The sequence below is a fragment of the Crotalus tigris genome, unplaced genomic scaffold (genome assembly GCF_016545835.1).
Source record: "Crotalus tigris isolate CLP2741 ecotype Arizona unplaced genomic scaffold, ASM1654583v1 scf7180000024401.5802323, whole genome shotgun sequence".
NCBI lineage: Eukaryota > Metazoa > Chordata > Lepidosauria > Squamata > Viperidae > Crotalus > Crotalus tigris.
This window is the reverse complement of record NW_024100569.1, coordinates 3,483,975-3,511,091: the sequence shown is the minus strand read 5'-3', so window position 1 is coordinate 3,511,091 and position 27,117 is coordinate 3,483,975. Positions and strand designations below refer to the sequence as shown.

General features: G+C 41.3%; 1 protein-coding gene across 3 annotated transcripts in view; it reads right to left on the bottom strand.

Moving 5' to 3' along the window:
• Window positions 1–1,599: 1,599 nt before the first annotated feature.
• Window positions 1,600–27,117, bottom strand: part of LOC120301863 (cysteine-rich venom protein catrin-like) — a 59,551-nt gene continuing 34,033 nt past the window's right edge. For 2 of the 3 annotated variants that reach the window (XR_005555052.1, XR_005555051.1), the window contains 5 exons: window positions 22,981–23,094; window positions 20,256–20,343; window positions 11,151–11,245; window positions 2,521–2,609; window positions 1,775–1,912 (listed from right to left, as the gene is read on the bottom strand). Coding sequence is in view for 1 of the 3 variants with exons in the window: in XM_039329582.1 (XP_039185516.1) it covers window positions 1,785–1,912; window positions 2,521–2,609; window positions 11,151–11,245; window positions 12,135–12,343; window positions 20,256–20,343; window positions 22,981–23,094 (723 nt within the window). In the remaining 2 variants the exon portion in view is untranslated. Of the gene's footprint in view, window positions 1,913–2,520; window positions 2,610–11,150; window positions 11,246–12,134; window positions 12,344–20,255; window positions 20,344–22,980; window positions 23,095–27,117 lie in introns of all 3 variants that reach the window. The other variant, XM_039329582.1, reaches the window with a different exon arrangement.

Sequence of the window (27,117 nt, the reverse complement as noted above, 5' to 3'; positions counted from 1 at the left end):
TCTAGTACTTCAAGAATGTGCTCACCATGGATTTGTGTCAGAGCAATTTCATACTGGCAGTTCTGTTTTCAGTGAAGAAAGAGTTCAGTCATAAACGGAATCATAGTGAGATGGTTAACAGAGTCAGATTGGGTTAGTAGTTGGGTGGGAAGCCATGAAGAACTTCTAGGGCTAGGTTGAACAAGACTGGGAAATTAAAAACACATAGAAGGTGGCAATACAAGGCCATTTCCATATGCTGGCAAGCAAATCATACAGACATAGCTCCACGGTCACTAGATGTTGAGTCTAACCAGTGGTGGGATTCAAATATGTGAACAACTGGTTCTCTGTTTGGATGCCACTTCCGGAAGACCATTCTGCGTCTGGGCAACAAAAAATTAGCTACCGGTTCTGCTGAACTGGTGCAAACTGGCTGAATCCCACCACCAAGTCTAACAACAGGGTGATTTTACCTTTCATGTTTGTTTCGAAATGATATTGAATTTGTGATGTTTAAACTCTGCATTACAAGGTGGGGTTTTTTTATGTAACTATTTTTGTTTTAATTAAAAAACTACTACAAATTATCCAGAAGATTCACAGCACTGAGGAAGACTTTGTTTAAAATGTCTGGTTTAAGAGTGCCATCAGGGATATTAGACTGCTTTATGAAGGTTACCTTTTTATAATATTTTGATAGATGATTGTTATATCAAATTACAAACACACAAACAGACATATAGATACATATACACAATACATTGACCAATCAATGAGGCATTTTGCTCTTCTACAGAATTTATTTATTTGTTTGCTTATTTAATTATTTATTACATTTATAAAGCTGCCCATCTTTCGATCAACTCTGGGTGGCTCCCAATCAAAAATTAAAAATAATATAAAATCATATCAAACTATGAACCATAACAAATTAAAACATGAAAAACACCAAATCCTGGCATATATCTTGCATGAATGGTATCAGATCAGTTCTAGATTAGTTTTAATATAAGCATTTAAGAAATCCTTGTGCTATAGTTGGAGTTCAAAGAATTTTGGTGATGTTATTTTCAAGCCTTCAGTATTTTCTTTTAATCAACCTTTTTTGATGCTACATAGGCTTGTGATTTTTCCTGTGACCCTGTAAGGACCCACCCCACTTTGCATCTTAAGAAGACAGAACTCTTGGAATAATTCTTCCAACAGGAATCCTTTATTAAGAGAAAATGATTGCAGGCATGCTAGACAGGACTTGGGGTCCAAGCTCTCCCATTCAAGGTTTTAAGGGGTTCCCCAGTAGTCCCACCCAATCAACCCCCCTTCCAGTGATAGTTTCAAGTATCACAATTCCACTCCCTTTCTTCTTTCTTCCGTCTGGATGGAGACTTCAGATAACTACATGAAAGGCAACTTCCCTCCTTTGGTATGTTAACGCTTCGAGGTTACAATAAACACACATTCAGCATTCAGCTCTTTGAAGTGTAAAGAAGGAAGTGAGGGCCATAAAGCCCCTTTGTTCTCCCCCTTCTCTCCCTCTTATGGCAGAATCCAGAGAAGGTAGAATTGGGAGTTTCTATATTTGATAATTTAAAGATGAAATATAATTGGATTCTGACAGACCCTTTGAACTTACAGTTTTCATCCCTAGCCTCTACTCCTGCTGATGTTTCCCTTAGACATTCATAGGACATTCATGCAAAGTATATGAAATCAAATGTCAAGTAAGAATTTGCTGATACTAAAAGATGCCATGATTTTAAGATATTTCCGGCAAAAATAAAAAATATTGAATGGGAAGCCCACTATATTATTTTATTTTGGCAGAAGCAAATAGCAGAGCAGTCTGACTGCATCTTTTTATCCTGGCAGCCAGCTTGTTGGACCAAACTTTTGCAATTCGTGTACTTATCTTCTTTTGTGCAAGGATTTGCTGAAATTTTTAAAAAGAGAAAAACGTAAATAAAAGTGAGACATCACCAAAAGTACAGCTTGCTAGGGACTCTTTTACAATTTTATGCATTGTTTTAGAGCTCAACATCAAAGTTATTTTTTTTCTTAAGGGGTGGATTCAAAGCTGAAGATTTTTAAAAATGAAAATAGTACTTAGAGTAATTATTTTAGAGTATATATTAGAATGATTATATGCAGCTGCTGAATTATTATTTTCATCAATAGTCCTGAACAAAATCTAAGAAAAAGCTGGTATGGATTTTAAGTTCTTCCTAAGCTGAAATCGATTGATATCGTCCTCGTCTTCCCTGATTCAATTATCTGGGTTCATCAACCACTAGTGTGGGAGCATATAGAAGCACCATTGAGGCAACTCTGGATGTCTGGTTATCCCACGATAGCATGCTTCATGTATGTGTTGATCCAGATGTCTTGCCTAGGCCTATCTTACTGGATAGTTGGCTATCTTCCATTAAACCTGTTATTCTACCTAGAGATGATTAGCTACTCATATGAAATCTGTTCTTTGCTGACATGACATGACCTTTAAAAATGTTGGTTTAATAATTTACTTTAAAAAAAACTTACTGAATAATCCATTGTCACAAGCGGAAGGACAATCCCCACAAGGTGGCCCGGATTTATATGGAGTAGCAGTTTTACCTATGATGTTTCCTCTGGAATGAAAAAGATGAACAGAAATGCCATACATTATTACTGTTCCATTTGTGATTGATGAAACACCCATGCCATTTCAATAGATAATTGACTTTGGTTGCATTGTCTTGGTTTCTCTGGTTTGAGTTTCCAGTTTTGAGAGAGCAGACAGCACTACCATCAGAGGGGAAGACCTGACTTCTGAAGTCTTCTCCAAAAGGGAGTAAACCCTGTCAAGTTTTGTGAGAGAGCAAAAAAGGATTTTTCTGGCTTGTTAGAGAAAGAATTGAGGGAAACTCTGACTTCCTCCTAATGTCTTCCTTCTTCCCCTCTTTCATTTCTCCTCCGAAACATTCTCCTTCTCCCATCTCTCTATCTTTCTCAATTCTCTCTAACCAATACAGAAAAGATTTCCCCCTTTCCTGCCAATTGTTATGTCCCGAGCCTTGCAAACGGCTCGGGCGTTTGCAGGCAGTCCCGGGCAGGTGCAAAGCTGCCCGGGACCAGACAGGCTGTCGCCAGCGCCGTGCGCATGCGCGGCTGCTGGCATGGGAAAAGTAACACATTTACCCGGGAAGCGTCTATATAAGAAGCTGGGAGGTTTTGGGAGCTGCTGAAGCCATCTACTTGTAAGCTGAACGCTGAATAAAGGAAACTGAGAACTTCAACTGCTTCTCGTGTCTGCTTCCCGCCAAGGACTCAACACTGGCGACGAAGGTGGGATGCCTTGCACTACCTGGAAAGGAAGAAGTGTAAGCTTACCCAAGGAGTCCTGAGCGGCGGAAAGGAACGGCGTCGACTCGGCAGCTGCCCGCCAATCTGGTGCGCATTCGGGGGTAGGCTGGCTGATAGACCCGTCTCCTGAAGATCTAAAGATGGCAAAAATCGGAAGGCTTTCGGAATTCGACGTCTCACATCCAGAGCGGTGGGAGTCATACGTAGCCAGGGTGGAGAACTACTTCAAGGCAAACCAAGTGAGGGAAGAGAGCTTGAAGGCTGCCACCCTGCTTTGTGTTTGCGGTCAAGACACCTTCGACATCGCAGAAAACCTTGCAGCACCTGTTCCAGTAGAGTCTGTCAGCTACGCAGATCTGAAGAAGCTACTGAAAGAGCACTTCCACCCCAAGATGTCCGTCATCGCATGGCGCCACACCTTCGAGCAGAGGGATCAACGGCCCGGCGAGTCGGCCAAAGAATTCATCGCCGCATTACGGAAGGCCGCCAAGCACTGCGAGTTCAAAGACCTCGAAGAACGACTGAGGGACCGATTCGTGTGCGGGTTAAGGCATCGAGATCTACAACAGAGACTTTTCGCTAAAGAAGAACTGTCCTACCAAGATGCCTTAAGGGAAGTCACCGCAGAAGAAGCAGCAGGCGGCGCTATCAAGAACATGCGGCCGATCAGAAATAGTCCAGAGGTTGCATCCGTGCACCAGGAAGACGCCCAAAGGAACTCCGAGGAGGATCCGGACGAGGAAGTCGACCGTCTCCACCCCACGACGGAAGAAAAACAGAAGGGAAGCTCTTCAGCTCCGCTCAAGTGCATCGGCTGTGGAGGTCGCCACAGGACAACCGACTGCAAGTTCCGCTCCGCTACCTGCTGGGCATGCGGCAAACAAGGACACATTGCAGCTGTGTGTCTGGGCCGACAAAAGGTACAACCTCAGGAAGAACCGCGCCTGAAAGGTACCAGATTCCCCAGCCAGAATAGGGTAGGGTTTTGCGCTTCGCGAAGAAGCATCCTTAGGACAGGCACACACAAGCCAATTAAGAAAAAGCTGTCACTCAAGGTGAAGCTACAAGGGGTTCCATTATCTATGGAACTAGACACAGGGTCTGCCTTTTCAATTATCTCCTTGCATACATTTAGGAAGATTTGTTCCGGTAGTGGAACTCAGGCCAAGTTAAGGCCTTCTGACATTGTGTTAACAGATTTTCAAAATTCAAGAGTGTGTGTTAAGGGGGAAGCCACCCTTAACGTGCAATACAAGAGTTTTGAAGGTCCACTAGACTTATTAGTAGTAGGGGGTGAACGAACGAGTCTCATAGGACTCAATTGGTTTGAGGCCCTGGGGATACACGTCACAGGACTCAACAGTTTACAAACACTCGACCTACAGGAAGTCTGCAAAGAATTTGCAGATGTTTTCAGCCCCCAGCTGGGCACATTCAAAGGACCCCTGTGTCCTTAAAGCTAGACCCCACTGTCACTCCCATTAGAATTAAAGCAAGAAGGGTCCCTTTTGCTTTAAAGAGTAAAATTGACACTGAGTTAGACAAACTGATTCAACAGGGAATCCTAGAACCTGTTGATTCCAGTCCTTGGGAGACCCCCATTGTCACGCCTCTAAAGGCAAATGGGGACATTCGCATTTGTGCTGACTACAAATGCACTCTTAATAAGGCATTGCAGCAACATGCCTATCCTGTTCCTGTGGTCAGTCATATTCTGGCCTCCCTCAAGGGGGGGCGCGTTTTTGCAAAGCTTGACCTAGCTCAAGCGTATCAACAGCTGTCTGTTGATGATGATGCTGCTATAGCTCAGACTATTGTGACCCACAGGGGAGCCTTTAAGGTAAAAAGGCTGCAGTTTGGAGTGAATGTCGCTCCTGGGATTTTCCAAAGCGTAATGGAAAACACACTACGGGGTATACCAGGGGTGTGCCCCTACTTTGATGATGTCTTAATTGCAGGAGACTCCACACACATTCTAGCTGAAAGGCTAAGGGCTGTTCTGTTAAGATTCAGGAAGTCAGGCCTCAAGCTCAAAAAAGACAAATGCAAGATTGGGGTGCCTTCTACTGAATTTCTGGGGTTCAAAATTGATTCTGCTGGAATTCACCCTGCTGAATCCAAACTGACAGCTATTTTAGAAGCACCTAGGCCAAAGTCCAAGGCCGAACTTCAGGCCTTCCTGGGCCTCCTGAATTTCTACAATTCTTTTCTTCCACATAAAGATAGTGTAGCTGAGCCTCTTCACAGGCTACTAGACAAACAAGCAGTGTGGCAGTGGTCACATACACATGAGGCTTGCTTTAACAAAGTCAAGGCCTTGCTCACTTCTAACAGTGTACTTGCACATTTCAACGAATCTATTCCTGTGTGCATCGCATGTGATGCGTCCCCTTACGGGGTAGGAGCTGTCCTGAGCCACCTCAGGTCTGATGGAACTCAGGTTCCTGTTGCATATTACTCCAGAACACTGTCTTCTGCTGAGCGCAACTACGCTCAGATAGACAGGGAGGCTCTGGCTGTTGTCGCTGGAATTAAAAAATTCCACAATTTTCTCTATGGCAGGCATTTCACGGTCTTTACTGACCATAAGCCTCTGCTGGGACTGTTTACCACACGTAAGCAGACTCCCCAAATCATTTCCCCTAGAATGCTTAGGTGGTCTATTTTTCTGTCTGCATATGATTTTTCTTTACTCCACCAGCCTGGGAAAGAAATGGGCCATGCTGATGGCCTCAGTAGATTGCCTCTGCCAGTAGTAGAAGCTGACCCTGCGCCAGCTGTCAACATTCTATCAATCCAAGCCTTGCCGAGCTCCCTCTTAGTGCCAGGGATGTTACCGCTGAAACAGGTACAGATTACACACTTTCACGTGTCCGTTCCTGGGTTTTGTCTGGTTGGCCTGAGCACTGCCCTAGTCCTGAGTTTCAGAGTTTCTGGTCCAAAAGAAACGAGTTGTCCCTTTCTCAGGGTTGTCTGCTTTGGGGAAACAGAGTTGTCATTCCCTCCTCAATGAGGACTAGGGTCTTAGAATCCCTCCACGAGGGTCATCCTGGCATTGTTCGTATGAAGGCTCTTGCATGCAGCCACTTGTGGTGGCCTGTTTTAGATAAGGATTTTGAGGCTCAGGTGCATGCATGCCACCTGTGCCAACGATCTCGCCCAGAGATGCCCCAAGCTCCCGTGCATAAATGGGAGGAAACGCAGTCCCCATGGTCTAGGGTGCACATTGACTACGCTGGGCCCTTTCAGGGCCAGTTCTTCTTGGTCCTTGTTGACAGCCATTCAAAATGGCTTGAGGTTGTATCTGTCTCTTCCACCACCACTGCAAAGACTATTCAGGTACTGAGGGGGATTTTTGCTGCACACGGGCTCCCAGATGTCATCGTGTCTGACAACGGCCCGCAATTTACGTCCTCCGAATTCCAAGCTTTCTTACAGGCTAACATGATTCGTCATGCCACGTCTGCACCCTTCCACCCGTCCACCAACGGTATGGCTGAACGTATGGTGCGCATCACAAAGGACGCCTTGAAAAGACTCACCTACAGGGACTGGCATCACAGGTTGGCTGACTTTCTCCTTTCTTATCGCACCACACTGTCCACTTCTACAGGGAGAAGCCCAGCTGAACTTCACTGGGGGCGTCAACTTACTACTAAACTTGACCGGTTGCATCCGGACAGACTGCCTTCATCTACCTCACATCCTAGGGCACTGAGACAACTACTTGTGGGTGCCCCGGTTTGGGCTCACAATTACGGGCCTGGTCATACCTGGGTCCCCGCTTCTATTTCCAGGGTCACAGGTCCTCTCTCCTACGAGGTAGCCCTGGACAACGGTCGTGTCCTGCATCGGCACATCGACCAACTCCGCCCTAGGCGGGACTTTTCAGATGAGACTCCTGGGTCTTTTCCAGGGGGGGAGGGGGACCCTTTGGAGCAAAGGGAAGGGCACGAGCTGCTGTCCATCTCCACTGATGGAGCCACAAACGGCCCATCCCAGGGTTCCGCAATTGCTCCGAAAAGGAATTCATGGAGCTTACCCACACAACAGGCACTCACGCCTACTCCAGCCAGGGAGTCACCCCGGGGGCATACTCACCTTCCACACACATCACACAGCACTCCAGTCACGGAGGATCCCCGGGGGCATCCCAACAAATCATTCCCCACAAGAGAGCTGGCACACAATCCCCAAGGTTGGCCTGACCTTACCCCAAATTCTACAGGGGGTCAAACATACAGGGAGGTGGTCGAGGAAACAAGTCCCGACTACAACACCTCTAGCCCAAATCAGGGAGTAACTGAGTTTTGGGAAAGTACAGGAACCCACACAAGCCCGGACACAGAACGGGGTTCAGGGAATGGTCAGCCTCCTGACAGGTCTTGGACGGACCTAGGAGGTTCAACAGAGACGCCCAGCAGTGGCTATCACTTCAAGGGGACCGAGGGTCTACAGCTAGGCAGGTCAACCAGGTCACAAAGTGACAGAAGCCCTGGCCTGACGAGCCCGGTGGGCAAGCAAGCAGGCCAGGCATGGGGGCACAGTCCTTGGAAGGCACCAAGGCAAAATAAGGAGAACAGGCTCACATCTCCCTCCAGTCAGGGAACTCATGCTAGTAACCCAGAGCTGAGAAGGTCACAGAGAGCAAAGAAGTCTCCTAAATACTTAGAGGATTACATAACATTGCTGGCAAGGCAAAAGCCAGTAATCAGTGGGAGCACTGGGGAGCAAAATGTCATATAAAATAAATGTTGTATGTTGGTAGTAGTTTTAGCCCGGGGGAAAGGGGTGTTATGTCCCGAGCCTTTTCAAACGGCTCGGGCGTTTGCAGGCAGTCCCGGGCAGGTGCAAAGCTGCCCGGGACCAGACAGGCTGTCGCCAGCGCCGTGCGCATGCGCGGGTGCTGGCGCGGGAAAAGTAACACATTTACCCGGGAAGCGTCTATATAAGAAGCTGGGAGGTTTTGGAGAGCTGCTGAAGCCATCTACTTGTAAGCTGAACGCTGAATAAAGGAAACTGAGAACTTCAACTGCTTCTCGTGTCTGCTTCCCGCCAAGGACTCAACACCAATCATATACCATGATAGCTTGAGGATGCAAGTCTGCCTTCTATGCCTATCATCCATGTTGTCTCTCTGCAGGTTATTTCCCATGTATTGCCCATAGTTGGAGAGGGATCATGTGACAAACATGTGACTGCAGATTGAAGATTTCCAGTTCCGTTCCTGGAATTGCCACTCAAGTTAAAAAGAATAAGATGGATGAAAAAGTAAGCAAAATGAATACAAAACAATGAAAAATTAAGGAAATTAAAATAAGTAAAATCTAATATTGTATATTGTATATGTCCATGTAGTAAATAATTTGTCTCTTCACTCATATCAAAAGTAGTAATTTGGTGTTCTGGGGGCTGCATTCAATACTTGGGTTACATCCAGGTCTAGAAGGAGAAAGAAAATATCTATTCATCCACAGCTTTCTATTTTTTTTTTATTTTCTGGATGGATGGATGAATTGAAAGAGTTTCTTGGCTACTCCATTCCAGAATGACTCTGTTCAGCTTCACGAATTAAAGAAACAGTATTATATTAAAAACAGATATCCAAGCAATATCATAACATCCTACCACATCATGACCAACACAGAAGGGAAATTGTCTGCAGAATTATATAGGTAGTCTTCATTCAGTGATTGACTTAGATAGCAAAATTTGATGGCAACAAAAAATTAACGTTGCGGTCAATCCTTGCTTTTACAACTTTGCAGGTCTGTAAAAGTAAAGGAAAGTAAGATCGACACTGTAACACAGTCAAGATTCCCCTTTGGGACCACTTGGCTTAATGACCGAGTTGCTAGTCCAAATTGTGGTAATTAAATGAGGACTACCTGTATAGCCTTTTATTTAAAAATTCCAAAGTCAGTTTTGATTTAAATCTATTCATAACCCAGCACAGAAACAATACAGATAAATAATTGGAAGATATATTCCTGAAATATAACTGTGTATGTCAGCCAATCTTATGAAAATTTAAGTATTTTTGATTCTATTGCTTGCTAAAAGCATCTGCAGGAAGGAACAGTGATGTTAGAGCACAACTTTGTGGCTTAACATGTTGTGTTTAATCAGGGCACAAGAAAAAAAGGATGGGATTTGCATTGTACTGTCATAGAGTACATATACTTCTTTTTTTACAGCAATTATACAACGGTAATCTAATATTTACATTTGCCCCTTATTCTTCTTTAGAATATTTGTCCTTATAGCCCTGTTATTTCTTATTTACATTTTTTTACCTTCATGTTCTACTTCTTACTAAGAATAATTCATATTAATATTATTATACACATATTTTCACTTTTGACCTTTCCATATTTATTCTCCTCTATTAATTCTAGTCTCCAACCAGACATACAACTTGTTCCATATTATATAATACTCTGCGTCTTCCTTTTCTTTTATCTCTTTTGTTAATTTGTCCATCTCAGCACAGTCCAGGATTTTCCTTATCACTTCTTCCTCTGATGGTATATTCTCATTTTTCCAGCACTGTGCATATGCTATTCTTGCCGCTGTTATTATATGTAAAATTAAGTACCATATTTCTTTACTATATTTTCTATTTAAAATATCCAACAAAGAAATCTCTGGTTTCCAGTCTATGGGTTGGTCTATTATTTCTTGGATCCATTTTCTTATTGTAGACCAGTATTTTTTAGCAGTTCAAACTTTTTTTATTAGATAACATTTCAGCCCACAGCAACTAGAGAAGACTATTGAAGAAAACCTGTGCCATTTTGGATTCTATCCTAGAGCATCACTGGCTTTGGGACAGGATGAGGCCATTTTCATTCTTAGCAAAAAGGATTCTTCTTGTAGAAGCACAAGTGGAACATAGTAAATTACTTTTGAGGATAGCATTAGGAAATTATATTCTTTCAAAGTGGCAAGGTCAGTAAATGATCTGGGAGATTTTTCATTGCTTCAATTTCATATTCTACCATCAGCCAACTTCAAAGGCAGATTTAGAAAAACTACCTACACAGAAAGGATTTGTCCATATGCTTCAGGCCCATTGCTTAGAACTCTTAGAAATTCTTTGTTGGAACCCCTATTTCAGGTAATCCTTGGTGTCTTGATATGTTTCATCTTCAATATCTTATACTGAACAAATGCCCTCTCCAAAAACTCACATACAATGGCTAAACTTGAATTATTAGCATGCAAAAAATATTGCAGTTAGCTAACGTATAAGTTTATCTAGGGCAGTAGTTCTCAACTTGTGGGTTGGGACCCCATTTGGGGTCAAACGACCATTTCACGGGGGTCGCCAAACAACGCAGTCCACCATGTTTTCCCCTTTTCCTTAGCTGTGCTACTCCCTTTTATTCTATTGGCTTTTGAAAGCCAATAGAATAGACTCTCTTGAATAGAGTCTAATTCGATTGGCTTTCAAAAGCCAATAGGAATTGTCCAGGCTGTCTCTGCCCTGCTGAGCCTGCCAAAAGTCCCATTCTGCAAACGGTGCTGCACCAGTTAAGTAGTTTTCGACTTATGACTGGTTGAGAAATCCTCGACTTACGACCGGTCGGGGGTCGGGGCATTAAAAAGGTTGAGAACCACTGATCTAGGGTAGTGATATTTTACTGCTACATTCGCATTTATTTTGTTCTTTTTATCATACCCTGCTTTATATTTTGTTTGAGTGTAAGATAGTAAACAACATTTGATTTAAGCCCATTGTTTTCTTTTCCAGGTCAATCAGAATCATTCTAATTAGACTTGCTGTAAATGTGACAAATAAGGAAATCATAGTTGATACATACGCTGGGCAGTACTGACAAACATAGAAGTAGCTGTACTCCGATGAAGGACAATAGGCAGCAGCACAACCAACACGGTAACTTTTGTACCAAACTATCTGTAGATACAAAAATATGCACACAGGTTAACATGCTAGTAGCATAATATTGATAATAAACATTCAGATTGTATAGGGGCATGTAAAGAAAATTGCATAAGGGATGTAAGAAAATGTACTATATATAATTGTCTGCTCCTAGCCAGTGAAGTGGGATACCACAATAACAATGAGTATACAATGAACATTTCCAATCATTTTCTTTCTCTGAATTAAAAAGTGTGTTCATTTCTATAGTTTGCAGAAGCAAATAAATATTAGAACAAATGAGGCTTCATCCTCTGTGCTTTAAATGTATGTATTTAAAATGTAAAATATGAAAATGCTCCATCCTGAACTTTATAAACCATCTCTTTCTAAAGTGCCCCATCACATCCAAAGCAAGCCGAGTAACTTGCTATTACCAGCAAGTTAGTTCTTCCTTCCTAGCTGCATGAAAGCCAAGATCTGAGGCACTAAATGCGAATAACAAATAACACATTTAGTATGTTTGCAATCCTATATCAGAATTCAAAAAACAAAAAAGTACAACACTTTAACCTAGTCTAGTTTTACCTTTCCTTAACATGCATTGGGACTATGGTTCTTAGCCCAGATGCTCATGTTTATGGAATTAGTTAGTGATTGTAAGGACACAGTTGCTTGGTTTTCATGGCCACAGCACCACACATATTGTGCTATTATCTTTTTGTGGGGTGTTTTCTCAATTTTCCAGTCTACCTTCAAGTCATGGCTTTCCTGTGCAGCAGCCAGGCCTGGCTTAGCTCAGTGATTCAGGATCAGTCAAGGACTTGAACTTGATTCAATGGAGTCTACTTTTTTATCTTATTCATTTTTGTGGGTTTATATCTGTGAACATAGAAATGGCAAAGATATGAAAAAGTACTACCTGACTGAAATGGCCAGTAACAGCATTTGGTGGGTCTGCTCCAATGCCATACTTGAAATTTTTGTTTTCATCATGCCAACCGTGAATAATTTCAGTCCATTTTATAGGAACAGATGACATATATATATATATATATATATATATATATATATATATATATATATATATATATATATATATATATATATATTCACCACATTTTATTTCTCCTAAAAATGGGGAGGGTTGAAAAAAAGCAACAGCAAAAAAAAACAGAGGTGAATACATGTTTTGAAAGAAGCGAAGGACAGCAAAAAGGAGATAACTGAGCATTTCTTATCTCTCCAGAAGCACTGACGCATTCATCTTGTGTGGGATTAATTGCACTAATATACCCATAGAAATGCTTTCACAAAGGCCTTGAGATAACAAACGGACTGCTCCAGACACAGAATACATTCATCAGCCATTTGGACAGGCTCTGATGAGAACACCTGTGTAGCCTTGCATCTGGAGAGTGTCTGTTATGCAATACCTTGTAATCACCCCTATACACGTCTTTTGATTATGCTGTGTGATGTAAAAACTATAGTAACAATAAAAGAGGGTGTTGGAGTCAGCTCTGGGCTCCCATCCCGAGATACCTGTGTGCGTGTCTCATTCTCCATGGGAGACCACCACATCTGGTGACCCCGACGTGATCCACTGAGGGATACGTCCCTGCCGACCCTTTACTTATCGCCTGGAATAGGCTTGGTGCACCCGACGAAGTTGCTGGCAACTGACTCCTCTTCGTAAGTATGGGGGGTGGAATGTCTCATGCTCAAAAGCAGCATGTGGAAGAGATGAGGCTACTTGGCAGGAAAAAATATCTTACTGATCAGGAACAGAAATTAACCCGTCACCTTTCTAAATCTGAGGCTGTTAAATTGCTTGCTTACATATGGGCTAACTGCTCATCCTATCCGGAGTCTGGATCTTTAAAAGTAGATACATGGAGGAAAATCGGCGCCATCCTCCATCAGTCTCCGAGAGCCCCAGCAGAGATTTTGTGCCTTTGGAAAATTGCCTATACCCTGATTCAAACCCATGCTGACTCGCCTCATCAGCCTTTATTAGACCCTCCACCGTACAAAAGTCCGTCTGTTATGTTGGCCACTCCCTTGCCCCCCTGGAGCTGGTTTTAACCCTCCTTCTGCCCCTGCAAATTCTATGGATCCTGATAAACAACAAACAGCCTCTCCTGTTCCTGCCACGTTGCCGCCTGTCTCCCGGCCCAGAATCATCCGTGGTGCTTTTCAAAAGGTTTTGAACAATGGTGATTTAAGTGTTTCGGAACTATCCGAGACAGAGTTGTTCCCTGTTACTTACCAACAGACTGCAGCAGGCATAGTGGTTGATTGGGAAGCACTTCTCCTGGCTATGATCCGAGAATTGAAAAAGGCTACAAAAGATTATGGCATAACCAGTCCCTATACTAGAGGACTGATACATTCAATTGCTAGTGCATATCGAATGTTGCCTCAAGATTGGAAAGATCTGTTCCACATGCTTCTTAACGGAACGCAATACGTAGTTTTTGAATCTGAATATAAAAGAGAGGCACAAAACAGAGCTAATCACCCAGGTTCACAATGGACAGCAGAACAACTCGTCGGAGAAGGCAATTTTGCTACCCTTAATGCTCAGGCTCAAACTTTTACTCCCTTTGCATTTCCAATCATTAATAGTTGTGTTCTTTCTGCCATGGCTCGTGTTGATGAGTCTGGCACCCCGATTCAATCTTTTTCTGCCATTCGCCAAACTGCAACTGAATCCTATGCAGACTTTGTGAATCGCCTGCAAGTTGCCATTGAGCATCAAATTTCAAACAGAGATGCAGCAAATGAAATCCTCATAAAATTGGCTTATGAACATGCAAATGCAGACTGCCAGTCCATTCTTAAACCACTTGTTTCCAGTCCCACGGCCACCCTAGCGGACTTTCTTAAAGCCTGCCGCATTGTGGGAACCAATGCTTTTCAAATGGACACTCATGCAGCTGCAATCCAAAAGGGGAATCAACCCCAAGGCACTTGCTTCAATTGCGGAAAACCTGGTCATTTTAAAAAGCAATGCAGAGCCCCAGGAGGTGGCGCGGCTCGACCCGCTGCCATCCCCGGAGCCAAGCCCAAAACTGTGTGCCCAAAATGTAAAAAGGGTTTTCATTGGGCCAATCAGTGCCGTTCTTCTCAGTCCAATCGGGGAAACTAACAGAGGGGTCTGCAGCTAACCCCTCTCCAAAGGCTGCATCCTTTTCAGACTTCACTCCTGCTTCGCAATATTTTCCTGGCATTGATTTAAAATTGGCTTATGATCTTTCTGTTACTTTTCCTAACCTACTCACGGTTGCTGAAACCCTTTATTCTGGACCCTTGCCTCCGGAAACGGAGGCAATAATCCTTCCCACACCTGTTGCTCGGGAACAAGGAGTGTTTGTGCTTCCAGGTATGATAGATCCCATGTATAGAGACACCCTAAAAGTCCAATTTTATACCAATCTCCTTGTCACAATGAACTAGGGGGATACGGTGGCACGCTTGGTTTTATTACCACGTGCAGCATCACCCATTCCAGAGGCTGCATATGCACCTCACTCTGGGAATTCTTCCTCTGATTTATTGGCACTAACAAAGCAAATTACTCCCCAAAAACTGGTGATGCCTTTTTTAATCAATGGCATTCTCTTCTCTGGTCTTGTAGACTCTGGTGCGGATGTCTCAGTCATAAGAACAGCTGAATGGCCCTCTAACTGGCCCCTCGACTCCTCACCGGCAGTCAGGGGAGTGGGAGGACTTCAACAAGCAAGCTCCAGTAAAAATTGGCTTACTGCACAACGAATCACAAAAGGCATTTCTGCTAAATTTAAACCTGTCGTCCTCGCTCTTCACACAAATTTATGGGGCAGAGACTTACTCTCTCAATTTAATGCAAAGTTAACTCTGGAAGACTAATAATGCCTCCTTCACCCATGAAGCTTACGCTCCTTTCTGACACCCCCGTGTGAGTGGACCAATGGCCACTCACTTTAGAAAAACAGGAAGCATTGCAGAAACTGGTATATCAGCAAATACAATCTGGCCATTTGGAACCAACTACCAGTCCTTATAACACCCCAGTATTTGTAGTCAAGAAAAAATCAGGCAACTGGAGAATTATTCATGATTTACGCCTCATTAACATAATAATTAAACCCATGGGTCCGCTATGATCCCCAAAGACTATGATTTGGCAATTATTGATTTAAAAGACTGTTTTTTTACCATTCCTTTACACCCTTTTCTTTGCCTCAACGAACATGTCCCGACCTACTCCTCGCTATCAATGGACTGTTCTTCCCCAAGGCATGCTTAACAGCCCCACCATATGTCAAGCTTTTGTGGACGCTGCCTTGTTGCCTTTTAGCAAATCCTATCCTAACTTTTTGCTTTATCACTATATGGATGACATTCTCCTAGCTGCCCTGGGTCCTCCTGGTACAGTACAAACTGTCCTTCCCCAACTCATTCAGCTTTTAGCTTCTTATGGCTTTATTGTCACCCTGGAAAAAGTTCAGACCCAATCTCCCTTTTTATATCTGGAACACAAAGTCCTAGCCTCTCATTCTGTTCCGGTGCTCCCTGCCATCCACCTTCCTTCTCCTCTCACTTTAGTTCCTTTACAACAAATCTTGGGCACCATAAATTTTGTGCGTCCATTTCTTGCACTCACCACTGCCCAATTGGCACCCTTGTTTTTGGCTTTACGAGGCCACACTTCCCCCTCCTCTGTTGTTGTTCTTAACCCCACTCAAAAACATGTTTTTGCCTTAATTAATAGTGCCCTCTCCACCCGCTGGGTGGACCGGGCCATTCCCAATGAGCCTTTGTCTTTGGCCATATTTAATACTCCCTCTATTCCTACAGCTGCCCTTCTCCAATATCAAAAGGGGGGCGTCTCCATTGTTGAATGGATTCACCTCCCCAATACCCCTCGCAAATCTATCAATCCACTGCCATATATGTTTGCTCTTTTAATTACAAAGGGCCGTTTTCGAGCAAAAGGTTTAATTGGATTTGATATTGTTTTTTTATATGTCCCCATGTCTCTTACTATATGGGAACCTTTATTTGCCTCTTCAGATGTATTGCAACTTTCTCTTGCTGACTGGGCAGGATCTGTTTCCTGTCATATTCCCTCTGACCCTCGCTTCCAACTCCTTAATAATGTTTCAATTTCTCTGCATTCTCCCATTTCCTCCTCTCCCATTCCTAACGCTGTCACCCTGTATGTTGATGGCAGCAAGACTTATGGTTAATGTGTATGGAAGGAGGGTGAACAATGGCACACAAAAATTACTCCTCCTCAAACTTCTGCTCAGCGTGCTGAACTTGCCGCTACAATTTTGGCCTTACAAACTTTTTCTTCTGAACCTTTTAATCTTATTTTAGATAGTCTTTATGTATATAAAGTTCTCACTTCTTTATCTGATTCATATGTGTCACCCTCATTGGATGACTCTCTCCTCAGTCTATTTCTCACACTCCAATCCCTTCTTCATTCCCACTCTACTTGTTTTTTTCCTGCTCATATTAGAAGTCACCAACCTTTCCCTGGTATTATCTCCGAAGGCAATGCCAAGGCGGATGCTGCCGCTTCGGCCGCCTCCACTCACCAGGACGTCTCTGTCCTTGTTTTATCTCCCATAACCCCATGGGACAGCCATTCATATTTTCATCAAAATAAGAAGGCTTTAATGAAACAATTTTCTTAAACAGCTACGGAGGCTGCGGCTATCATACAACAATGTCCCACCTGCAGCCTCCAAGCACACTCTGTTCCTCAAGGGGTCAACCCAAGAGGGACGTAGAGCTGTCAACTTTGGCAAATGGATGTTATGCAATATTTGCCATTTGCCCCCTGGAAATATTTGCATGTTTCCATTGACACCTATTCAGGTTTTATTATGGCCACCCCCAAAGGAGTGAGTCTGCTAAACATGTTATTAATCATTGTATTCGTACCTTTTCTACCCTGGGCAATCCAAAAGAAATTAAAACTGACAACGCTCCTGCTTATACCAGCACCTCCTTTGCGCAGTTTTGCTCTCGCTGGTCTATTGTTCATAAATTTGGCATTCCATATAACTCCACTGGTCAAGCGATCGTGGAATGAGCCAATCAGACCGTAAAAAGGGCTCTAGAAATTCATGCAAAAAAGAAAGGGGAAAATACCCCCGGCTTGCCTGGGATACAAAATACTCTTAATCTTGTACTTTTTACCTTAAACTTTTTGAATGTTTCTGGCACCCCTGGCTCAACTGCTGCAAGCAGGCATTTTTCTGCTTCTCCCACAGATTCTTCACGCCCCCAAGTATACTATCGACATTTGCCTGATCCCACCTGGAAAGGGCCTGCCTCCCTCATTACCTGGGGTCGAGGCTACGCTGCAATAGACGACCATGGCGAGATCATTTGGACTCCAGCTCGTTGAGTTCGTCCTTATATGGCTCAACGTACACCACCTCAGCCAGGCATATGAGGATCAGGGACTGTGGGCTTTTAATGCTTTTGTACGGGATGCCAGGCGCACTGCTCTTACACTTAACGTCACGAACTGTTGGATTTGCATGCAAATTCCTGGTGACAGTCGTGGTGGCCTTATTTTCCATGCCATTCCATTCAATGAAACAGGATGGAAGCAGCTGTGGAGCATAACTACAGAGACATTGAATATGACATATGCTGTGGGCGCTCGTATAATGGAACCTGCCAGATTTTGTTTTTATAGCACAGGACTATTCCGTACTGCCATTTATTTGGGAACTTATAGTAATTGTCAACAAGTTATTATATGGAATTCAGCAAAGAAATGCAAATCCATCAAAAGCAACCTTACTAAGATAAATGACACTTATGGAAGCAATCAATGGACAAACGTCAGTACCTACATGGCTTGCCTTGACATGGAATCCATAATAACATTTGCTAATGAGTCTCACCAGGGTTATTATGAATTACCCGATATGTGGCTATTATGTGGCCATAGAGCCTATCGTCAGGTGCCTAAGGATTGGAAAGGCACCTGTACACTGGGCCTTTTGACCCCTGCTGTATATGCTTTGCCTCATCTCCCTGATGGACGCCTGTGGAACAAACGTGATACTGGCTCCTCGGATCCACCCCTAACATTGGGTGGTAGTTTAGAGACTCAAATCAGCAGAGGAATACTACCCAATCTAGGAGTTGCCATGAACTATAGGGACCTTCATTTGCTTAACAATTGGACTGCTCATATGTTTAATGAAACAATCAACAGCATTAAAATGATTAATCAAGATATGGGGGAATTAAGGGAAGTAGTTTTGCAAAATCGGTATGCTTTAGATATTATTTTAGCAGCAAAAGGTGGTGTATGTGCCTTAATTCATTCTCATTGTTGTATGTATATACATGATTTTCAACCTAATATTTCTGCTACAGCCAGGAAAATGGAAATTATGCTCCAAAATAATCCCTTACACAGCGATGGATCAGGCACCGTGGATATTTGGGGTGTCCTTTGGTCCTGGCTACCGGATGGATCCTGGCTATGATCTTTGATTTCTATTATAGTAACCATTTTGATATTAATTGTATTGCTATGTTGTTGCATTCAATGTATTCCCTCCCTCCTGCAAATGTGCAAAAATGTTATGCCCTCCACTAGGAAGGACGCCTTAATTAGTGAATCAAGATCCCTTCTGGAACTGGAAGTGAGTAACATTAAAAAAAACACAAAAGCAGGAGATGTGGGATTAATTGCACAAATATACCCATAGAAATGCTCCCACAAAGGCCTTGAGATAACAAATGGACTGCTCCAGACACAGAATAAATTCATCAGCCATTTGGACAGGCTCTGATAAGAACACCTGCGTAGCCTTGCATCTGGAGAGTGTCTGTTATGCGATACATTGTAACCACCCCTATATACGTCTTTTGATTACGCTGTGTGATGTAAAAACTATAGTAACAATAAAAGAGGGTGTTGGAGTCAGCTCTGGGCTCCCATCCCGAGATACCTGCGTGCGTGTCTCATTCTCCATGGGAGACCACCACAGTCTTGCTAAACTATTGGCAAGGAAATGAACATTTTGCCCCCAGATTTTTTTTTCTGTAGTGCTTCTCCAGAACCTTTAATTGTGCAAGTTGATAATCATTTGTTTTCTGATGAACATCAAATAATATAGTTTATTTGGGAGGAAATTATATGTTAATACATAGTGTGGTATTGAGATTAGGGAGATTAAAGTTTAATTCTCCACTTGACCATGGAAATCTCTGAACATCTTTGGGCTCAGCATCTACCATCAGAAACAGCTGTGGTGAGGATAATATCTTTAACATCATGGGGGGAAGGTGGACTATAAATGTAGTAATATATAATATTTAAAAAATGAAAGAAATCACTGTTCAAATACTATTTCTCCTGCAAACTCACGGGGGGGGGAGAGGAAGGAAAATTAAGAAAATTATTACCTTCTCAATTCTTCTACCCCCCAATTAGAAAAGAAAAAGGAAAAGAAGAAATAGGGGTGACATGATAGTAGTATTCCAGTATTTGAGAGGCTGCCACAAAGAAGGGGAGTAAAATTATTCTCCAAAGCACCAGAGGGCAGGACAAGAAACAATGGTTGGAAACTGATCAAAGAGAGAAGCAACCTGGAATTAAGGAGAAACTTAATGAGGACAATTAATCAGTGGAACAGCTTGCCTTCAGAAATCGTGGGCGCTCCATCACTGGAGATTTTTAAGAAGAGACTGGATAGTCACTTGTCTGAGATGGCATAGGTTCTCCTGCTTGAGCAGGGGGTTGGACTAAAAGACCTCCAAGGTCCCTTCCAACTCAATATTCTATTCTATTCTATTCTATTCTATTCTATTCTATTCTATTCTATTCTATTCTATTCTATTCTATTCTATTCATTATCTACATGGGAGTGGCAACTATAGAGTGATTCATAGGTATTACTCTTGCTGCTAATATTGACAAATAAGATTGATTGTAAGTGGTATTTAATGTGAAATATACTATTAATCCTCTAACCAGCTATAGCTATACTATGCTTTTAGATTGACTTACCAAGAACTCTTGAATCGCGTGGACTGTGCGTCTCAACACATCTGTATGCCCAACGTTCTGCATTAGCAGCAGCATCAGGATACCATTCCTGAATAGAATGGAAATCAACAGCAACAATCAATCAATGAAAGAGGCATAATTTAAAATTGCAGAAAATATTTGATCCTTTTTTACTACCTTTTGGCTTCCTTCAACTCTTGTAGTTAAGAACTCAGAAGTTACAGCAATATTCACTAAAACATTCTTTGAATAGTTGGAGTGGGATTGTATGGCTTCCTCCCCACCCTTTTTGACACCAAGTGCAAGCAACCTATGTTGCACCCTGATGAATGCCATTAATGTTTCCTTCTGACCAGCAGTGTTAAAATTCTATAATAATAATAATAATAATAATAATAATAATAATAATAATAATAATAATAATAGTAAAGTTGGAAGGGACCTTGGAGGTCATCTAGTCCAACCCCCTGCTCGGGCAGGAAACCCTACACCATTTCGGACAAATGCCTGTCCAGTCTCTTCTTAAAAACTTCCAGTGTTGGAGCATTTACTGCTTCTGGAGGCAAGCTGTTCCACTGATTAATTGTTCTCACTGTCAGGAAGTTTCTCCTTAGTTCTAGGTTGCTTCTCTCCTTGATTAGTTTCCACCCGTTGCTTCTTGTCCTGCCTTCAGTGCTTTGGAAAATAGCTTAATTCCCTCTTCTTTATGGCAGCCCCTGAGATATTGGAATACTGCTATCATGTCCCCCTTGTCCTTCTCTTCGTTAAACTAGACATACCCAATTCTCGCAACCGTTCCTTATATGTTTTAGCCTCCAGTCCCCTAATCATCTTTGTTGCTCTTCTCTGTACTCTTTCTAGAGTCTCAACATCTTTTTTACATCGTGGTGACCAAAACTGGATGCAGTATTCCAAGTATGGCCTTACCAAGGCATTAAAGACTGGTATTAATACTTCACGTGATCTTGATTCTATCCCTCTGTTAATGCAGCCTAGCACTGTGTTGGCCTTTTTGGCAGCTGCAGCACACTGCTGGCTCATATTTAAGTGATTGTCTACTAGGACTCCGAGGTCCCTCTCACAGTTACTACTATTGAGATGGTGCCACCTATGCTGTACTTGTGCATTTGGTTTTTCTTGCCTAAATGTAGAACCTTGCTTTTTTTCACCATTGAATTTCATTTTGTTAGTTAGTGCCCAGTGTTCAAGTCTGTCCAGATCCTTCTGTATCTGAAGCCTGTCTTCTGGAGTGTTGGCTATTCCTGCCAGCTTGGTGTCGTCTGCAAATTTGATGAGTTCCCCATCTATCCCTTCATCCAAGTCATTGATGAAGATGTTGAAGAGTACTGGATTAAGATGGAGTTCTCTAATGAGTGTATGTTGAATGCTCTTGCATGCAGAAGCCAAAGAAAAAAATGGCATTTTCCAATCCAAGAAAAAATAAGGTTAAGAGATGATAATTATGGTTGGAACCTTTCAACCATTATTATTGTAGCTTGCTTATTTATATTTATATTTCAAATATATATAGCTGTCTATCTCACAAAACTCTAGTGGTGTGCATAAATCATTACATTTGGGCTTTTTTTTCTGTTTCCTGATAATACTGCCATGTGAATCAAAGATCTACCTGGGCCATTTCCTTTGCCAATATGCATTGTTATTTTAATGGATAAAATACTTTGTAAAACTGGTTTTACTTTTGAAAAAAGCTAATCAAGTTTTTTCATAAAATAAAAAAAAAATCAGAGTGTACAAAACAGTACAGAAAACTGGTATTATCCTTTTCAAGAACAGACTGGACAGCCATTTTGTCTGGAATGGTATATAGGATCTCCTACCATGGGCAGGCGGTTGGACCAGAGACCACCAAGATCCCTTCCAACCCTATTATTTTATGTTTGATGGCAATTGAAACCACAGTGCTTGGATGTAACTGGCAGTATTTTAACTGATTTTCATATAAAAGAAGGAAAATCCAGATGTCATAGGTATTGTACTATGCTTGTTGTTGTTAATTGCGAAGTCGTGTCCGTCCCATCATCACCCCATGGACAACATTCCTCCAAGCCTTCCTGTCCTCTATCATCTTCTGGAGTCCATTTAAGTTCACACCTACTGCTTCAGTGATTCCATATAGCCACCTCATTCTCTGTTGTCTCCTTCTTATGTTGCCTTCAATCTTTCCCAGCATTAGGCCCTTCTCCAGTGAGTCCTATGCTATGTAGTTACAATTATATATGTATGTATGTATGCAGTGTAGGTACAATTACTAGAGCACATGCTATTGATTTCCATGGGATTTATATCAAACTAAAGGACCTTGAGACTGCAATTTATGTGAAATGTTCAACTCTGCAAGTCTAGCCTTTGCTGTGATTACGGCAATTAAAGATACAATAGCCAATATTGGAAAAGATATAAAAAATATAGTTATGGGGACATATTGCTGAAGACCCTCTTAATTTCCTCTCAATTTCCTACTTTGATTATATATTTTCATGATCTTTTTTTTCATTGTATATTTCTCTGAGTGATATTATAACTGACAGATTCAAATATAAATACAGATGCACCTAAATGCATATGGGCCAAAATGAGAATCACTCAATCAATAAATAGTAGGTATGTTCTCTTATCCTATTTGGTAAATCACATAATTTTTACACTAGTAAGACAATTATACTTCCAAACTCTCTGACAAATACAATTACATTTAGTTTACCATTTTTAGCATGTTGCTAGCAGTTGGATTCACAGATCTCCTTAAAGAATTGTGCAAATCAACAATCTTGTTTTGTATTTCTGGTTTCCTGGGTGACTCAGAATCAAAATCAACCTTAAGATAGCAAGCAAAATAAAATAAAAACAATTAAAATTGTATGACTTTAAACAGAACAAGCAACTAGTGGTCTCAGGACTCAGTGAATGACTTTGCCTTATCTCCTTCTATCACGATTCTACTCCATGCAACTTTCTTCTGATCCCCAGCTATCAAACAGTGGCCCCATTTGTCTTTGTATTTGAAAAGAGATGAAGAAATGACAGAACCATTAAAGGAACTCTTTAATGTTATCTTGTCTGGAGCAGAGTTACCTCCATCTTGGAGAACGGCCTTTATATCATTGATTCCAAAGGAAGACCAGGATCTGTCCCAACCCAGAAATTACAGGCCTATATCTCTTTTAAATACAGATTATAAGATTTTTGCAAAGATATTGGCAAATAGATTAATGCAGGTTTTGAAACAACTGATTCATACTGACCAATCTGGATTTATAATGGGAAGATATATGAAAAATAATGTAAGACAAATTGTCAATTTAATAGAGTATTTGGATAAGAACAACCAAATCCCTGCTGCTTTAAAATTTATAGATGTGAGAAAGCTTTTGATCAATTAGATTGGAAATTTTTATTGAAAGTTGTAGAGGAAATGAATTTTGGAGATAAATTTTTGTGTGCTCTCAAGGCCATATATCAGCAACAATCGGCACAAATTATAATTAATTGGGGACTAACAGACGTATTTGAAATAGGAAAAGGTACAAGACAGGGTTGTCCTTTATCCCCCTTGTTATTTGTATTAACAATGGAGATCTTACTTATTAAAATTCGAGATTCATCTAGATTAAAAGGAATAAAAATAAGTAAGATTGATTATAGGCTGAGAGCTTTTGCTGATGATTTGGTTGTGACGTTATCCCATCCTACAGATTTGGTCAAAGATTTGGTTGAAATTTTAGCAGGTGTCTGGTTTTAAGGTGAATAAGAATAAAACTAAAATATTATTGAAAAATATGTCTGTGAAGGGGAAAAATTTTATAGCTGAAGCAACAGGTTATGAAGTAGTTAATAAGGTTAAGTGTCTAGGACACAGGTCGGCAACCTGCGGCTCCGGAGCCGCATGCGGCTCTTTGAGCCTTCCCCTGTGGCTCCCAGCCTCCTCTGCCTTTGCAGAGAGAGACAGAGACAGAGAGAGGCAATTGCACTTCCCTGCTTCTCTGTGTGTGTGTGTGTGTTTTGTGTGTGTGTTGTGTGTGTGTGTGTGTGTGTGTGTGTGTGTGTGTAAAAGAGTGTGTGTGTGTGTAAAAGAGAGTGCACTCACAGTGTTCTCCGAGGAGCTGAAAAGCTTTCTGGGCGGAGCTCCTCCCTTTGCTGCGTCTCTGAAGGAAGCAGGAAGCAGGAAGGGCAGGAGAGAGAGCTAGCTAGCCCAGCTAGGTTGACTCAGGAATTCTGGGAGTTGAAGTCCATGAGTCATAAAAGAGACGAGGTTGCCTACCCGGAGGTTGTTGGACAACAGCTTGAAGCTTGCCAGGTGAGCAGCAGATAGGAGGGGGGGGAAGAAAGAGAGAGAGAGGGAGAGAGAGAGAGGGAGAGAGAGAGTGGGGGAAGAGGAGTGGCAGACCAAGGGCAGATAGAGAGGGAGGGAGGGAGAGAGACAGAGAGAGAGAGACCCTTTTGAAATCTAAAATGAAGATAACACTGCATATATCCTTTTTTTACCTGTGTGTGTATGTAATTTTATTCTCTTAAAGCATTCTCTTGGTGATCATTGTTTTAATAATATGGATATTCCCAAGAGTCAATTTTTACTTTTATTTTTAATGTGTATATGTGTGTGTGTGTGTGTGTGTGTGTGTGTGTGTGTATACACATACACACACACACACATACACATACACACACCTATAATAAAGGTAAAAAAGGATATATGCAGTGTTATCTTCATTTTAGATATCAAAAGGGTTTTGCGGCTCCCAGTGTTTTGTTTTTGGTGGGAAACGGGTCCAAGTGGCTCTTTGAGTGTTTTGGGTTGCCTACCCCTGGTCTAGGAGTATATATTACAATATCTAATGGAAAATTGTATAAGAATAATTATGAACGCTCATGGGTTAAAGTTCAAAAAGATTTAAATGATTGGCAAAAACTGCAACTATCATTACTGGGGAGAATTTCAGTAGTAAAGATGAATGTTCTACCAAAGTTTCTTTTTTTGTTTCAGATGATACCTATTTTAAAAAAGGATGCTAATTTGGATGAATGGCAGAAGGGTATCAATAAATTTATTTGGGGTGGGAAGAAATCAAGGGTAAAGTTTAAGATTTTACAAGATGCTCGAGAAAGAGGTGGACTTAAAGCACCTAATTTGAAATTATATTATGATGCGGCCACTTTAACTTTAGTAAGTGACTGGCTTAATTTAACAAATAAAAATATTCTTGCTCTTGAATGTTGGGATTTATTATATGGTTGGCATGCATATTTAATTTTTGATAAGAAAGTAGATTGGGTTTTTAAGTCACATATTTTAAGAAATGCTTTACTTCGAGTATGGAAGAAGTATTATTGTAAATTAAACTATAAAATACCTATTTGGGGGATTCTTGGACAAGCAATTCAGGGGGTTTCTAAGGGGGTGAATTTTGATAATATTTTGTATAAACAGTTACTTATTTGGTCGGGTACTGATTGGCAATTAAAGTCTTCAGATGTGCTAAGGCAAGAAAATATTTTACAATCATGGTTTCAATATTTGCAAATAGTGGAGAGATGGACTTTAGATAAGAAAATGGGAATTACTTTAGTAGATGAAAATTTGGTAATTCAGATTAAGGACCAGAAACATGCCCACATTAAAAGAATTTATAATGAGTTAATAAAATTGGATTTGGAATCAGAGTTGGTAAAAGATTGTATGATTAAATGGGCCCAGAACATTCAGGAACCGATTTCATTGGACTTATGGGAGGTAATTTGGATTAGAAATGTTAAATTTACGCAGGCTCAAAATTTGAGAGAAAATTTTTATAAAATGTTTTATAGATGGCATCTGGATCCTAAAAAGTTGTCTTGTATGTACCCGAACCTGCAACCTAAATGTTGGAGATGTGGTTGCTTGGATGCAACCTATTTTCATGTTTGGTGGACTTGTAAAAATATTAAAGCCTTCTGGATTATGATTTTGTGGAACATTCAAAAGGTTTTTAAAAGGAAGATTAAGTTTACTCCCCAGGTATTTCTTTTGGGTATTTTTGTGGATTTTGATGTTAAAGAAACTATTTTAATGTTGAATTTAATAACAGCAGCAAGATTATTGGTGGGTCAATATTGGAAGAAGGATACTCTGCCTTCTTTAGAAGAATGGGTATTTAAGGTTTCTAATTTAGCAGAAATGGCCAAAATTTCTGCTTATTTAAAGGACCATTCACAAGAGAAATATTTTAATGTATGGAGAAGATGGATAGAATATGTTCAGAAGAAGTATGGAACTACAAAGTTTCATTTATTTTATGAGTAATGAATTTGTTTATAAACTTATGATGTTAAAGTTTGAAAAGAGTTAAGGGTTAGTATGATTTTGGTTATTGTATAATTAGTAAACTTAAATAGATTATGTTTAGTATATTTGTATAACCCTGTACTTAGCTCTGGGAAGTCAGGGGGGAGGGGGAGGGGGTGGGGGAGGGGGGTGGGGGAAGGATAGGTTGAAATTTTAGTAATTCAGATAAGTAGAAATAGTTTTTATTGTATATAATATTGAGGTTTCAATTTGGAGAGAGGAATTGCTCGGGCATTTCCCCCGGACCGCATCCGGAGTGAGAGGATAGAAGAAGGTGAGAAGTAAGTAGGAAGGTGGAGGAGAGGGGGTGAGGGAGAAAGAGAAAGAAGAGGGAAAGAGGCAAGTTGGTTAGAGGGTGGATGCGGTTTGGGGGGAAATGGATGAGCAATACCGAAGCTGGTGTGTATTAATTTGTTTTATTTTTTATCTGAAGTATTTTTAAAATTGTATTGTATTGCAAAATTGAAAATAAAATTTTTTTACAAAAGAAAGAAAGAAAAGAGACTAGCCATAAGATAG